General features: G+C 36.8%; 1 protein-coding gene across 5 annotated transcripts in view; it reads left to right on the forward strand.

Annotated features, from left to right (window-relative positions):
• LOC131439572 (probable beta-hexosaminidase fdl) overlaps positions 1-17,274 on the forward strand; it is a 111,420-nt gene that overhangs the window by 82,066 nt on the left and 12,080 nt on the right. The window contains exons 1-3 of one of the 5 annotated variants that reach the window (XM_058610747.1): positions 3,367-3,757; positions 3,927-4,149; positions 4,575-4,626. The exons of 1 other annotated variant lie outside the window; for it this stretch is intronic. In XM_058610747.1, the coding sequence (XP_058466730.1) occupies positions 4,597-4,626 (30 nt within the window). In that variant the 5' untranslated portion in view covers positions 3,367-3,757; positions 3,927-4,149; positions 4,575-4,596. Of the gene's footprint in view, positions 1-3,362; positions 3,758-3,926; positions 4,150-4,574; positions 4,627-17,274 lie in introns of those variants that run through there. 3 more of the 5 variants (XM_058610744.1, XM_058610745.1, XM_058610746.1) reach the window with 3 other exon arrangements.

Below are 17,274 nucleotides of genomic sequence, written 5' to 3' on the forward strand. Positions count from 1 at the left end.
GTTTATCAGTTTTCGACTACAGCCATTTGAAAAAAAAAATGATAGAAAAGGTTTGGCCCTTTTCTAAAGACAGTCTAGATCATTTTTGGAAAAACAAAGTATGGAAAGTGGTTTTTTGTTACAAAGTCTTCATATACAGCGATTTTCATTAAAATCTGAGAGGGTGCTGCCAACATTTCTTCGAGTTAACGTCAAATTCGTCAGTTAGATAGTACTGCTACCACTGGGAGAGTTCTTCAAAATTTCTATTTTTTACTGTTTTGGAACTCTTTGAAGGGGAAAAAAGTAAGATTAGGCATTCTGCAGAGAGTGAAACATCTATCATGTAACAACAGCGCAGGACAGGTATTAAAATCTGACAGGTATAAAAATACTCGTAACTTCGTCAATTTTGCTCTAATTAAATTGAAATTATGACACAATATTCATGACATATTATGTACTCAATTGAAAAATTAATAACAAATTTTAATAAAGACTGTCCCAGAAAGTATGGACGCAACCAAAAACCGCTGCCATTTCGCAATGATTTAGTATCTGTCTATTTTTATGGCTGCGTCCTGTTATTTACACTCTTCTTCAACCACTTGTGCAGTTGTTTATTCGTTTTCATTCGTTTGTTTCGAAATGCATGGACTTTCAGCAGAACAACGTCGAAAATTGTGTACAAATGGTGCACAGAACGCGGACTGTGACTGAGAAAAATAGCAAAAATGGAAGGAGTAAGTGAAAAAGCCGTGCGAAATGCAATCAGGAAGTTCCTTTGAGGATAAACCGAAAACGGATCGAAAAAAAGGTCCTGCTAACCCTCAGTTGGATAAACGTATACTGAAGGCGTTCGAGCAAAAAAAGGAGGTTTCAGTTCGGGATGTGGCCAAAAAAGTGGGCACTTCAAAGTCAAATGTTCTTCATGCTAAAGAACGTTTGAATCTTCGAACCTACACGGAGCGACCGAAATTAGCTCTGCGCCTAATTCGTATTACTGTTTTTGAATTAGTTGATTTTAACAACAAAATTTCCAAAATAACTATGAAATTAGTTAAAATTGAGAATTTACTTTGCTGGAAAAAACTCTTACTTTTAAAGAATTTGTTTAGTTGGCGAATATTCTGGACACAAACCAGCAATATTTCAATCCAACACGAAATTCTCATTGATAACTAATTTTGTTTTTAAAATCAGAAAATTTGTTTCTATTTATCTATCACCAGTTTATTAGCCACAAAATTCATGAGAAGTGTCAAACAAAACAATCCATTAAAAAGCTAAAAGGGACAGTCTTGTTTAAACTGCTTGCAAATTGTTTAGATGTTTTACGCATGTGTTACGATATATCCATATATAAATTCTAATTCTGTAAAAATGACGTAAATTGTTAGTGGAAAGTGTATTTATTCAGAATTTGTGCGCATTTGAAGCGATTGTGCGTAATAATGTTTTTACGCGGAACAGTGAATTGAGTTTCGAATGTTGCACTCTAATTGTACATGTCAAATGATGTTTTTTGTATCTTCCAACCTTCCGGGCCACGCCGTTCGATGTACTACTTGCATTCGGTTTTTATTTTCCGAGTGCTCAAAGTTTTAGTGAGAGAGTCGATTTCGCGAAGTCGAATGAAGAAAACAGCGATTTAGAAGAAAAATGTTCAAAAAGAAGTTTATGTTTCGCTTATGTCTTTTTCTCCAATACAACATCGTATTTATACCTGCCAATATAGAAAAGACAACCGCTACTGAAATTTTTTTCGGTAGTAGTGTGCCATCTAGTGGCTAGTAGTCATTACGATGTTAGCGTTATTTCGGCGACAGAGCGCCATATAGCTGCAAATTGCAGAAACCAATTCAACCATTTATGTTGGTTGAAAACAACGTTTTATTTCTCTAATTCAACTAAAAAATTAGTTGAATGGATATGAAGTGTGCCTTAGCTAAGAAATGACAATTGGTGAGTTCAACTAAAAAAATAGCCATTTCAATAAATATTTTATTATTATCAAGGAAATTAGAATAAAAAAATCTAAATTAGCAAAAGTAAGATTTTTTTAGTTGTATTAAAAAATAACTAACTAAAATCAGAAAATCAGATAATTTTTTCGCCAAAATGCTGATATCGGTCTTTCCGTGTATAAGAAGCAGAAACAACCAAAACGTAGTCCGAAACAAGAAGCATCGATCAGGCCGAGGGTGCGAAAGCTGTACAATACGATTCTTGCTGGAAATTTGAACTGCATAATCATAGACGACGAAACCTACGTGAAACTAGATTACAAATCCTTGCCGGGACCATAATATTATACGGTGCGAGAAGGGCAAGTGTTAAACCAGTCCAAGACATCGATTGAAGTCGAAAAATTTGGTAAGAAAGCTATGGTCTGGCAAGAAATTTGTAGCTGCGGTAAGATTTCGAAACCTTTTATCACCACTGCTTCAATGAACAGCGAAATATACATCAAGGAATGTTTACAAAAACGACTTCTACCCATGATTCGAAGCCTTCTGTCTAGATCTTGCTTCTTGCCACTACTCAAAATCAACGGTAGAATGGTATACTACCAAAAATGTCACTTTCGTCCCAAAAGACATGAACCCACCAAATTGCTTTCAAAACTTGTCGCCAAGAAGTCTGTACGGAATTTAATGAGGAACGTTCACAAGAAGGTGCGCCAGCTAGTCTACAATTGCTAAGTAGCAAATGTTGAGAATAATATTCTGTTGTTGTAGTCTAATATTATCAGTATATCGAATAAAATTTGAATATCTAACACTTGTGAAATATTTACAGCGAAATCAAAGTGCGTCCATACTTTCTGGGACAGTCTTCACGTTACCCGCTTTAAGTGTCTCAAGTAGAGATAACCTTTCGTTTGCTTAGCAGTTTTTGTTGAACCACTGAGAGGCGTAACGGCTCAACATAGATTGCTATGCACTGATAAGTCGAAGACGTAATGTGAAAAAAGTACACTTGATGTAGGAGGAGATTAGTTTGAGTGTTGCAAATTTATAAAATCTTTTGCTGTTGTGACTTGACAAGCACCACGGAACAAGAAAACTTATGCGACACGTTATATGTAAAAAAATTTTTACAACTCTGATCAACGATTATTAGGTCCAGTAGAGCTATAACAGATCCACGAGCAGGATTGAATCAGTAAATTTTAATCAGCAGCTCTGGCAGCTTGATTTTAATCTTCCGCCGGCTCTAACATTTCTATCCGGTGACACCCTTCATAACCCACAATGCACTATTGGGGTGTTAACTGTTACGTTACACTCCGGTTCTCTCGTTCTCCCGAATACATAATAACTAACACTCATTGGCAGTGGCGGCTAAGGTGGAACCCGGCAACGACTATGCAAACGTCGCGGCACCGTTTTTAGTTGGTGCTAACGAGCTGAGCCTGAGAAACGTGTGTTCGGTTTTCGGCGTCCCGGTCATTCACGCTGGTGTTTAAACTATGAAGAATTGTGTGCAATTCCTGTGTTCTCGTGCCGTATCTAATACTATTTCTTTAATAGGGTAATTTGCTTATTGTTTTGCGGTAGCGTGAAATATGTGACTTCGACCCGTCGCGTTCGGCTGCAGAGCAGAAAATTGTGCGAGGAAAATTCTGTGAAGCAAAAAACTGCATTGCTTGTTGACGTTGCGATAAATCCAACAGGTTTTGATGATTATCGCAATTCACTATTGCCCAATCGATATCCTCTCAAACTTTTGCTTAAAGATAAGGAATAGAAAACCATAACACTTGGCAGCGTTTGTGAGTATACACAGGAAACTACCCTAATATGATATGCTTCCTGAAGCCTAACAAGGGCAAACTATTAGTAAATTACCTTAGTTGGAGCTAGGATCGTGCTCGTTTTGTTTTTAGCGAACATTTTTTTCTCTCTCTCTCTCTCTATTATTGGACGATAACGTGGTGATAGCTTTGCTACCGATGTCCTCCGTTTTGTTTTGTGCACCGAGCTATAGTTGAATGTAACTGTCATGGCGATTGGTAGGGCAGAGCTTCACGTTGAATAACTAACTAACAGTAGATCTGCAGTTGACATAAAAAATTCCCTCTTGTAGTCTATTGAACGTTAACACAGTGGCTACCATTGTATAACGCAGACACACAGTTCACAAATAGTTAAGGATCTTAACAACGTAAGTCTATTTAAAGCACCACACACAATCCAGTTTACCTTCCATTTCAATCAATTATAATACATAGGGATTGAAGAAGAAATCAATCCTGAGTTCTGTTTTCGGCGTGACCTCGGTACAGAATTGTCCTCCAGCAAAAAATAGTAAAACTGCCACGGTAGAAAGCCAGCGAATGAACATCTATTCTGCATTCTACCCCTGCTTCTGGGCTGATGATCCTGTGTTGCATAAATCGAACTCAATTATTTCTAGCAGATTGAATTTTCATGATTGATTTCACTAGGTAGCACCGGAAGATATTTGCCGTTGGAATGTCGGTATGAGAGTCTGTATGGGATAGGGGTTTAGTAGTAGAGTAGAGAAATGCATTCCTTGACTGCCAACTTGATGTTGACTAATAACGTTTCTTTTTTTGCTCTTTTCAGGTATGCTTTCTGTGTCATTGAGATGTTGCAAACAAATGACTACTTCAATAAGGTTAGTGACGATGACTTTTAATTTATGTATGTGCTGAAACATTTACTAATGAGCGAAATGGCATGGATGGTATCTGCCAAAACCGAAAAGGTTCGGCATTGGTTGTTTTACTTTTCCAATCGGCCACCACTCTTTTCCATCCGAGACATCATAAAGAACGTTGCACAGTGGGGAAAAAACGATAAAAATCGTTGTACAAGGTGAGATGAAAAAACTGCAACCAACTTCAGACTGCTGTCATTTCTAAACCGCTCGTCCCACAGCTGTCAGATTTATTCTAGTGACAGCTCATTATATTATTTACAAGCGCACAAAAGCATTTTGGTGGGAATTTTTCAGAAAAAAAGTTATTTGTGATGGAATTCAAGTGTGATAGTGTGATTGCTTTGCATTTGGCTGGAAAACCACAAGTGGCTATCGTTAGAGCCCTCCAGCATTTAAAAGTGAATAAATCTTTTGTGTCTCGTACCATCGCTCGTTACCGTGATACTGGTAGCGTAGCCCGACGTCAAGGAAGTGGACGAAAAAAAACAGCAACATCGGCAGAAATGGTTCGAAAAGTGAAGAAGCGAATTGAACGAAATCCGCGTCGCAGTGGCCGAAAAATGGCTCGTGAGCTGAACATATCGCAATATGCCATTCGGCAAATATTGAAAAATGAGCTTGGACTAAAGCCATTGAAGTTCCAAAAAGTGCAAGATCTTACTGATGCGCAAAAAAAAGTTAGACTCGAAAAAGCTAAAGAGTTGCTTCGCTTGGCCGAAAGTGGTGAACTGCCGAATTTGGTTTTCTCCGATGAGAAACCATTCGTTATCCAGCAGTTTGTAAACAAACAAAATGATCGTGTTTACTTGCCAGAGAGGTCAGCTGAAAATTTGCAACTTCGGTTGGCCACCAGAACTCAAAAGCCGGCCATGGTGATGGTGTGGGCCGCCATAACAGCCGATGGTCGCTCGCCGCTCGTATTCATCGACCGTGGGGTCAAAATAAATGCGCAAATCTATCGCGAAAATATTTTGGAGGGAGTTCTGAAGCCCTGGGCACGCAAACATTTCGGCCGCAGACCTTGGACATTCCAACAGGACTCAGCACCATCGCACTCAGCACGCGCCACCCAAGAATGGTTAAGAAATGAGGTTCCTCGCTTCATTTCCACCGCACAATGGCCACCAAAATCTCCGGATGCCAATCCGTTGGACTATTGTGCCTGGGGTATTTTGGAAAGCAAGGTTGGCACTAAAAAATACCAAAGTGTCGATCATCTCAAGCAAGCGCTTCGCCGAGAATGGGACAAAATACCGCAGAGCCACTTTCGGGCAGCGTGTGATGGTTTCATTGGCCGTTTGAAGGCCATAGTTCGTGCCAAAGGTGGCCAATTCGAACAAATCTAAACCGATTCTCAAATTTGATGTTATTTCCGACATTTTTTGCTTTCATTCAATAAAATTTAAAAAAAAATGAAAAAATTATGGCGTTTTACTTTGTTGCAGTTTTTTCATCTCACCTTGTATGACTTAATCACAAATTATTCAAAACTAATGTTTTCTGAAATGTTTGTTATCAACTAACTAACTAAGAATAAAACTTAAAGCATGTTTGGCTTTCTCGTACCTGAGTCGACGGTTTGGATGTAGTAAGCAACATTTCATTTCTGCGTTATCTACTGGAAAGGTATAAAAGGTTAACACTTGAAATATTTCGTTTATTCTTATCTGTGCAGTTGACTGAACCGGAAGTGAAGCAAGTGTATCATTTCGGTTGGTTGAGGTCCACAGCTCAGTTTTAGTTCGAGTATCGAGAATTCAGTTTCTGAATAAAATTTCAGAACTTAGTTCCAGATACAGAATCAAGCATTCAGTTCTGCCGCGTGACTATTTTCTGTGCATCGAGCGATTGCGTCATCCAGCTGCTGGTCGTTTGCATTTGAGAAAAACACAGAGGAAAGTGAACAAAGATGAGGAACTACAAAACCAGTCCTTCAAAGAGCTCTAAACGCTATCTAAAAGACTTTTAGAATTACTTATCTGTTGAAATATGAAACATTGGAAGTGAAAATAATTGGTTTAGTTGGTTTAGTGTTGACAGTCTGGTAGATTCGAATTAGAAAATTTTCGTATACTTTTCTCGGCTGTTTTGACGTAAATACGTCTAACTTCACTATGGAGCGCATTTTAAGAGCTTATCATATGGGTTTAACATAATTTTATCTCCATGTCATTGACGATATGATCAGCAATGTGTGATAGAATTTTCAGTAGCATGAGGTAACCACAAATAATTCTAATTCGAATTGCATTTTTCCTATAGATTTCATAAGTGAATAAGCTAACAAATTGATACTTCATTCATACTAGCCTGCGTAGTTGAAAGTTCTAGAGCTCAGTGCTGGATTTCAGATTATAAATCCAAGGCCAGATTTTCTTGTTCATTTCCACAATCCAGATCTTAACTTCAGTGCCTCGTTGAGAATCCAAGGACAGAATCGAGTTCCAGAACTCTGAAACTGTAGCTGAAACCGAATTTTAGAACTTGATTGTGCGCCTGTGGATTAGAACTTGATTCTGGAACTGAGATCATAGTCTCGATTCTAAACCTGGGCTCTCGATCTAAATTTCAGAAATAAATTCTGGACTTAGATCTGCATTTTGAAACTGACTTCAGGAGCTGAAGATGCACATCAGGCCAGAATTCAGTTTCAAAATTTCTATCCGGAATTCAGTTTCAAAGTTTTTGTCCGGAGTTCAGAATTCAGTATCAGTAGTTTCAGAATCCTGAAACTGAGTTCTGGAACTTCAGACCGGAATCTAGGATTATAATTCAGATTCAAAATTCAATTGTATTTTCAGAATTTAGTTCAAAAATACACTGCAGAATCCATGTTCAGAATTCATTTCAGTGCAGTATTAAAATTTGGTTCAAGAATTCAGTTTTCCAATCTAAAAGGATAAATTAAATCAGGAAATAGAATCTGCATATTTTTGAACTAAATTAAGTTGAATTTCGGAGCTGAGTTCGGGGTCCGAATTTTAAAACTGAATCTTGAACCGGAATTCTGTAGCTAACACTCAGCTGTAGAATCTAGGTCCAGAGTACATTACTAGGATTCAGGTTAAGAATTCAGTGCCGAGGCAGAATCCTGGTCTAAAATTTAGTTCCACAACACAGATTTAGTAATCAGTTCAGCAATCCAGAATTAAGTTGTAGAACTCAGCTTCAGAATTCAGGCCACGGCTCTAGCATCAAAATTGAATTTAGATTCAAAATTCAGTTCTATCAGGCGGCTCAAAATATAGTTCCAGCATTCCACATGCAATATTCAGATCCTTCAATATCAAAGAAACTGAACCATTCATTTTACTCGTGTTCACGTCATATGGTTATGTATCTGACATTACCTACCCGTATTTTTTTTCTTCAGAGCTACTATCGAAAATGATAAGTCCTACAAAAAAGCGTTAAACTTGTGGTTTTCAAAAAATTAGTAAAATTTTGTATTAAAAATACTGTATTGAGTCATACAATAAAAAATGACTTTAAAAAGGCTATAGCAGGATAAGCATGTGAAATCTGCCCCAAAAGGGAATTCATATTGTTATATTACATTCCAAAGGTCATAGACTTGAAACAATTTTCTTAAATTTTCAATCCTTTAACTGCCATATTGACGGAGCTAGGGTGGTTCTATTGATTTTAATTTTATTTTATTTTTGAAGAAACTGCTCCTCCGGAAAATTTAAAAAAAAATCAGGTATGTTTAAGGTATTATGGGGAAGGTCTACATTTTTTCCAAATTTTTGAATATGTATTTCTTCCATTAAAAAATACTAGAAAATTTTGAACATATTTTTTTCCCTCTTCCAATTTTTGCACCACCCTGGATTTTTTAGTGATAAATAAAGAATTTTTAGACATGTTAAAGTGGTATGTTTTCATATTTTTAAAAAATGTGGCGTCCCCATCAAATTCTGAGAGAAGGAAACGCATGGCGCTTTGTTCTAGTAGTTTATGCAACTCAAGCGCAGGGCCTAGAAATCAAAGTAACGAAAAGGAGGAAATGAGTTTCAACCTTTGCATAATACATACACGATCATACTTCGGGTACACCCGAGAAAGTTACAAAGCAAGAACTTACTGGTATGTGGTTCATATATATGAATGGTAGTAAGAAGTGTACCGATAAGTAATTAGCAACATTCAAACAGTTATTACTCTGAAATGGTTTAATTTTTAGCAGCGTGTTTTGCGGTGACATGTTTGTTGTCAATAACAGCTGCGCAATCGATTGGTTTCGGTACGGTTTATCGTTTCAATGATGAGTCGAATTGATCCGGAAACGCGAAAGAAAATTCTGTACACTTGGTGCTCAGAAAGTGGTGTCACGTACAATGAAATTGCAAAACGGATGAAAGTGCACCACACCAGTGTCAAAAATATTATCGAGAAGTTCGGTAAGACCCTTTCCATGAAGAATTTGCCCCGATCAGGTAGGAAAACGGGTCCCAGCTAGCCCGGCCGGGACTTAAAAGTGGTTGAGTACATCAGGAAAAACCCATCGGTGTCGACGCGGGATTTGGCCAAGCAGTTCAACACCAGCATCGGGATGATTTAACGGATCAAAGTTCGGAACTCCCTGAAAATGTACAAGAAACAGAAGGTGCCGAAAAAGTCCCTGGTACAGCAAGTTCAGGCCAAAACAAGAGCGCGAAAACTGTATAACCGGATTCTACAGAATAAAGACGGATGCATCCTGATCGACGACGAAACCTACGACAAGGAAGACTCTCGAGCGCTACCCGGACCGCAATATTATACGAAATCGGTGTACCTGGACGGCGCTGACACCACGATGGCGATGGAAAAGTTTGGGCAGAAGGTGTTGGTCTGGCAAGCAACTTGTACCTGTGGTTTGCGGTCGTCGATTTTCTTCACGAAGGGCACAATTAACGCCAAGGTGTACGAGGAAGAATGTTTGAAGAAGAGAATGCTGCCACTGTACAGAAAGCATAAGGCGCCTCCTCTCTTCTGGCCGGATTTGGCTTCAGCCCACTACGCCAACTCCGTTCTACAGTGGTTGTCAAAAAATAATGTACAATTCGTGGAAAAGGACATCAACCCACCGAACTGCCCGGATCTTCGACCAATTGAAAGGTATTGGGCAATTGTCAAGCGGCACTTTCGGAAGGAAGGTACAGTGTCCCAAAACATGCAGGAGTTAAAAAAAAACTGGACAGCTGCCACCAGGAAAGTCACAAAAGTAACTGTGCAGAATTTAATGAAGAATGTCAAGTCCAAAGTGCGAGCGTTTCACAGCAACTAGGATTTTCTTCAATATAATCAGTGAAATGGATAAAAATGTAATTTTTCTACAATATATCGAAAACTGATGTAAAAATATGTTTTTTTTTCGCTTTTTTATTCAATAATCGATGTTGCTAACTACTTTTCGATACACTTCTTAATATATGAACGTCGCGAGTATCACACATATGAAATTCGGTTGAGGCAGTCAAGTACTAGAGCGGGTGACTGTATATAATTCGATGATTCGATGATTTTTTGGAAAAAGATACACTGAGGGACAGGACTCGAACCTTGCTTCTTAAGCAATCCGTGCATACGCGTTACCATTTTTGCTACCTTGAGCTGTGGTAGACACGGCTCTACTTATCGTAATGCGTATGCACGGGTTGCATAAGAACGCAGGTTCGAGTGCTGCCTCTGAGTGTATCTTTTTTCCAAAAAATCATCTTTTCTGTGAGTTTCTCATTCATTTAGCTTCTCTGAAATATGTTTCCACTCAGTCATTGCAAAAACTGTAAAAAAACCAACAGAATTCTGTTTTAGAACTCATTTTTAAAATCCAGGCTCATAAACTAGTTTTAAGATTCAGGCCCAGAATCAGAAATCAGTTCTAGAATTTAGTCTCAGAACTCATCTTCAGAATGTAGGTCTAGTATCTACACACTTAGAAAATGTTACATCTGCATAGATGCACATAAAAGGAGCGTCGCGATTCATTTACATTTACAACACAAAGCATGTAAAAATCAGTCATATCATTAACTTCACAGTCAATAAAACTGAAGCTTACATCAATACAGACGCAAAATCTATATTTACATGTTAGTAGATGTAATATTGTGTCATCACCGAAGAAATTACGGCACATTTGAATTTACGTCAAGCGTAAATTTCATTTTTTCTAAGAGTGTAGGTACACAACCCAGGTCTAGCATTGAGATTATGATCCTGATTCAGAGCAAAGGCAGTTCCAAGTTCTGATCAAAATTTAGCTTTAGGATCTGAATCTGGACTTGAATCTGGATCAGGATTATTACTGATTAAGATCCAAGACCTGGAAGCTCCAATTCCGCCTTATCACATTCGAAATACATTTCATTCGCGTTCAATTTCGATTAGTTTGTGAAGAAACATTTTTTAACGAGAACTTCTGTAATGTATTGATTTAAAAGTCCCGGGTCTAATAAAGAGAACACGATTTTTTTGGTTCAACATTAACTTTATTCATTAGCGTAATCTCCGTCAAGAGCAATGCTATCATTCCAGCGCCGCTATGACATTTCAATGCCACTTTTGTAGAACGATTTTTTCTTTTGCCTCAAAATAGCCTCAGTTTCAGCGATAACCTCTTCATTCGTGTTAAATTTCTTACCGGTGAGCATTTTTTTTCAGGTCTGCGAACAGCCAGTAGTCGCTGGGAGTCAAATCTGCCGAATACCGTGGATGTGGGAGCAATTCGAACTTCAATTCATGTAGTTTTGCGTTTGGTTTTGATTGACTTGTGACCAGTGCGGTAAAATTTCATTCTCAATCGAATAATATCAGATGAAAATGAAATGAAAGTCAGCATAGCCCTATTAATTCATTTGACTTTTGCTGCCATTTTCAAGTGATGCTCCCAGAAATCATCGTCAGTTGAATAATCGTACTTAGTCATTTGAAGTTTTGCTTGCTCAGTTTCAAGTGCCAAGTAGTCTAGCTCCTTCATTTCCTTTGCTTTTGGTAGTGAGCAAGTTCGAATGAATATAATTTTAAATGTAGTAAAGTATTAAAAATGAAAACTGAAGCAATTAATTTATGTATATTCTGCGATTGATATTTCAGCTTTCAGATCTGGTTTGTCTTTCATCTATTATCTTAAACCAATTCGAATGTTTACATGAACCTCATTTGAAGGTTGCTCTTACACTATTGAAAGAGATATTTTGTTACTTCAAGAGATCAACTGACGGTAGTTAAACTGAGCCTCGATTAGAAGAGAAACTGATGAACTGAATGCTGCCCGTTCGGGCCGTCAGCAAACGTTGTGTGTGCCAGAGTGTGAAGTTTACTGGAGTAAAGAGATCTCGTCAATGTGTTCCACATTCAGTTTCAATTGAATTGAATGAAGTTTTACTGCACTGCTTGTGAATTCTTGCAATTTCAGCATTCAGACGTTCTAATACTGCTATATAATATTCACTGTTAATGGTATTTCCTTTCTCAAGATAGTCGATAAATATTACACCACGCACATCCCAAAATAGCGAGGCCATAACCTTTCCAGCCGATTGTTGTGCTTTTGGGCGCTTTGGACGAGTATCACCAGTTGCTGTCCACTCCGATGACGATCTTTTGATTCCGGAGTGAAGTGAAGAATCCATGTTTAATCCATTGTGACATATCGACGCGAAAATTCCGGTTTGTTATGTTTAAACATGGCCAAACACTGCTCAGGATCATCAACACGTTCGTTAAAGCCAACACGTTATTTTGATATCTTTACGATGTCAGTTAACTCACGCAACTTCACTTATCACTTTTCGATCATTCAAAACGATTTTGTGGATTTTTTTAAATGTTTTTGGTGTTACCGCGTCATTTGGACGTCCACTGCGTTCTGCGTCATCGGTGTCTCTACGACCACGTTGGAAGTCAGAAAAACAACGTTTTATTGTTGTTTCTGATGCAGTAGAGTCAAGCCATTGCTTCACTAGAACGGTATTTTTTACAACAAGAAGCAGTGTAAAATAAAAATTTTCTCATCAAGAAGCAGTGTAAATTAAATTAAAAATTGAAAAGTTATTGTGTTACAGCAAATAAAATTAAAATTATTGTAGCACAATAACTCACAAACTAATGAATAGAAAACTGTCTTTTAAAGGTTAGTATTAACTGAAAAACGTGCTTAATCCACCTAGCAGTGAGATGATACGATTTTTATCAATCCGCATGTATTTTTTGCATGAATATTCTTCGGTGTTTTAGTTCTCGTGACATTATTCTAATGACCGTCGTTTCAAGCGGCAATTTAAGTTTTTAATCACTCATTACTCTGTAATGTCTAAACTGCAAATCGGATCGAATTTGAATCTAAACGGGTGATAATCGTCAGAACATTCCATGATATGTGGAAGTAAGTTCCGGTTATTTCAGGTATTCAGGAACAAGCATAACCCAAACCGATTCGTATGGCCATATGTATGGAATCTCAATATAACATTTATGCAATTTTGTGAGAATATAAAACCCTACATTTTTTGGCTGTTGTGTTTTCTAAGACTTGTTTATTTACTTTCCTTGGCGTACGACACAATTGTTATTAATTAGGTTTTCGAAAAAGGGGTAAAGTATCTGTAACTTTTCAATCATTCTAAAGCTTTTTTATCTCTTAACCATTCAAATATGAACTAGATTTAAATAGAGTAATCACGTTAGTAATTATAATTATATTAAAATACTTTTCGAAACCTGATAATAATTTTTCACACTTTAATGAAGTTTGGTTCCGAAAAATATTTTAATAGACATATACTATCGCACTTAATTCGTCAATGTAAAAATATCTGATTTCTATACAATTAGATTAAATTGAAAGGTTCGTCATCAATATCCAGTATTCAAAAATCTTTTAGATTTTAGATTAATACTGCAGACGACTTTGAATCTGTTAGATAAAATACTTAACATTCAATATGTGGCATGAATCCTGCAGCCGAGGGAAACACGTAGAAAGTTTCCATGCAAAAATCAGCACATTTGCTCTGAAACTACCGGCTAAGATTTCATTCGGTTATCCCATTCGAAGCTTCTTGTCCTGTTCTTGCACTGAAATGGCTTTAAACGTTTCCTGCTCTGGAAAGTTCAAGTCCGGTTTTGGCACAAAAATTAATTTGGTTTTCGTATTCGAAACTACTTAAAGGGGGTTTTCAACGATAAGTTGCATTTATCAGTCGTACATATAACGCTCAATCACTTTTGGAAATCTGCTATGTTTCAAACAGTATCACACACAGAGAATTTTTTATAAAAAGCTTTGGAAATTAATGTTTCGTTTATGTCAAAAAAAAAACTGTTTGGTTGTTGTCGCTCATTTGAATCACGATGTAAAAATCTAAAATTAAAGTAGTCTATAACTCCAAAATGGAACTTGTCTCGATGGATTTTAACGAACTTAGGTTCAAATCAAAGTTATTTGGAATTGAATTTTATTCAGCTCCAACTTCCGATTCTGTTATTCCAGAATCATGAGACTTTTAACCTTCTGGTTATTCACCTCTCCGGATCAGAAAAACTCCACAAAAAGAAATTGAAACTGGCATAACGGTTATAAATCTTCAAAACTAGTCTCAGACATACATTTCAAATTACCTTTTATGTCGAATATATAAACAGAATTAGGAATTTATTAAAAAAAATATGGCGAGTTTGCTTTTTCTGCTGTTTGATAGAAGGTTTAGCTGAGAATCTACGAATATTTTAGGCATAATTTTTTTCAAATTTTTGCATCTAGTTAGAAAGCGATACCCATATGTAAAAGATCCTGCAGTTGAATTCTTGAACTTAACATGCAGTGAAACTGATAACTTCGAAGATACTCTTGAATCAGTACTGGAAAAATCAAGATCACAAAATCATCAAATAATAAACACTAGCGAAGATGATCGCTTGTAATCTTTCCAAATAAAAATCACTGCTTGACATTGACATGAATTTGATTTATAGAAGTAACAGGAGCGCAGCGTTTGAATGGCACGTTTCAATTGGCGTAGCGAAATCCTGCACTCCTGTTACTTCTGTGAATGATATTCGAGCTAAATAGGGTAAATAGGGTGGTTGGACATGTTTTTCTTATTATTATAATTATTATTCATCGCAGCATGTATGTTAATATTATTAGCTGATTTTATTGATGATATTACTCCACCACGACGGTATTACCGAATAAATTTTGAATACATCACGAAGCATGGAATTTTGGTGCGACCGTTGAAATAAACGCACCTAACGAGCCTAAAATGATTGATATCGGATAATCCATATCCGAGAAAATTGAGCGGTAATCAGTTTTGACGTTTACGTCACTTATACCATTATATCACTGGAACCGTAAGTGACAGCCATTTGATCTTCAAAACTGTTCAATGAACACAGAGTAGCATTGAAACGAGCCTAACTTTGTTGAAATGTTGATTCCGAATCAGACAGTGATACTGATAACATTTTTAAATTGTAAGTAAAACCAACATTTCTCTTTTCAAAAATCATTCGTTTCAAAATTCATAATAATATTTACAATAAATATATGATGTGAAATGATAATACTGACTATTTTCATTTACTGTGAATCAACAAATTTGCTCATTTCCACCCCTGATTTGAATCTTAGATGATTCTTAGATCTCATTTAAATCTTAGATCGATTCAGCCATCTACGAGAAAAATGAGTTACACAATATTAATTTCGTTTCACAAGGTTCCTGAATTATGTTTGGATCCGACTTCTGGTTGCGGAACTATAGGATGTTCCGGAACCAGAAGTTGGATCCAAACATAATTCAGGAACCTAGTTTAGGAGCATAACATACGACTTTTCATATGAATCTGAGTTTGTAGAAAACGGTTGAGTCATCTCCGAGAAAATTGAGTGAAATTATTTGTCACACACGCATTTGCTGATCTCGACGAACTGATTGTAATGGTATATTGGTGTTATGTTATTAAAGCATTTATTGCTGTAAGTAGTTTAAATCAATATAATTATGGAATTGCTATCAACTCGAAAATGCTGCCATCATCTAGTTTACATATGTCATATTCCAATGATTATGTTGCCAAAAACGAACCGTGCTAAAATTGGTCCGAGGCAAAATGTCATGAAAAAAGATGTTGTACACAGTCTTTTTGGTACTTAGAAACGATTGTATGTAACAGTATAAAAAATCGTGTTTCACGTTGCTCCCAAGCATTGCTTTGTCATACAATGCTCAAAACTCCTACTGCTGGAATAGGAGAAAAAGTCGCTTACACAAAAATTTCGATATCTCCGTTAAAAATGGACGGATTTTAACAATCTATGGCTTGTTGGATAGCTATTACCGTGCGGAATTCAAGTCTGGAAACATATTATGTATTCAAGGTCAAGTGTGACAGATACTGTTAAAAAACAATTTTGAAAATTTTGACATAAAACTTCGTATAACTCAAAAAGCAAACATCCGATCTCAAAACTATTCAATAGCGTTCTGGGTGACGGGAAGAGGTTTCATTTGCGGCTAGTTTGATCAAAATCGGTCCAGCCATCTCTGAGATCTCGACCTGTGACTGTTGACAACACACATACAGACACACACATACACACACACACACAGACAGACATTTGCTCAGTTCGTCGAACTGAATGGATAGGTATATAACACTCGGCCCTCCGGGTCTCGGGAAATTTTTCTACAGTTTGAGCGAATTCTATTCCTATTTTATATATATATATATATATATATATATATATATATATATATATATATATATATATATATATATATATATATATATATATATATATATATATATATATATATATATATATATATATATATATATATATATATATATATATATATATATATATATATATAACGGGTGATTTTTTAAGAGCTTGAGAACTTTTTTAAACAATAAACGGTTCTTTATTTTAAACGTTAGATTGGTACATGACATTTACTTTTTGAAGATAATTTCATTTAAATGTTGACCGCGGCTGCGTCTTAGGTGGTCCATTCGGAAAGTCCAATTTTGGGCAACTTTTTCGAGCATTTCGGCCGGAATAGCCCGAATTTCTTCGGAAATGTTGTCTTCCAAAGCTGGAATAGTTACTGGCTTATTTCTGTAGACTTTAGACTTGACGTAGCCCCACAAAAAATAGTCTAAAGGCGTCAAATCGCATGATCTTGGTGGCCAACTTACCGGTCCATTTCTTGAGATGAATTGTTCTCCGAAGTTTTCCCTCAAAATGGCCATAGAATCGCGAGCTGTGTGGCATGTAGCGCCATCTTGTTGAAACCACATGTCAACCAAGTTCAGTTCTTCCATTTTTGGCAACAAAAAGTTTGTTAGCATCGAACGATAGCGATCGCCATTCACTGTAACGTTGCGTCCAACAGCATCTTTGAAAAAATACGGTCCAATGATTCCACCAGCGTACAAACCACACCAAACAGTGCATTTTTCGGGATGCATGGGCAGTTCTTGAACGGCTTCTGGTTGCTCTTCACTCCAAATGCGGCAATTTTGCTTATTTACGTAGCCATTCAACCAGAAATGAGCCTCATCGCTGAACAAAATTTGTCGATAAAAAAGCGGATTTTCTGC

Source organism: Malaya genurostris, chromosome 3 (assembly GCF_030247185.1).
Source record: "Malaya genurostris strain Urasoe2022 chromosome 3, Malgen_1.1, whole genome shotgun sequence".
Classification (NCBI taxonomy): Eukaryota; Metazoa; Arthropoda; class Insecta; order Diptera; family Culicidae; genus Malaya; species Malaya genurostris.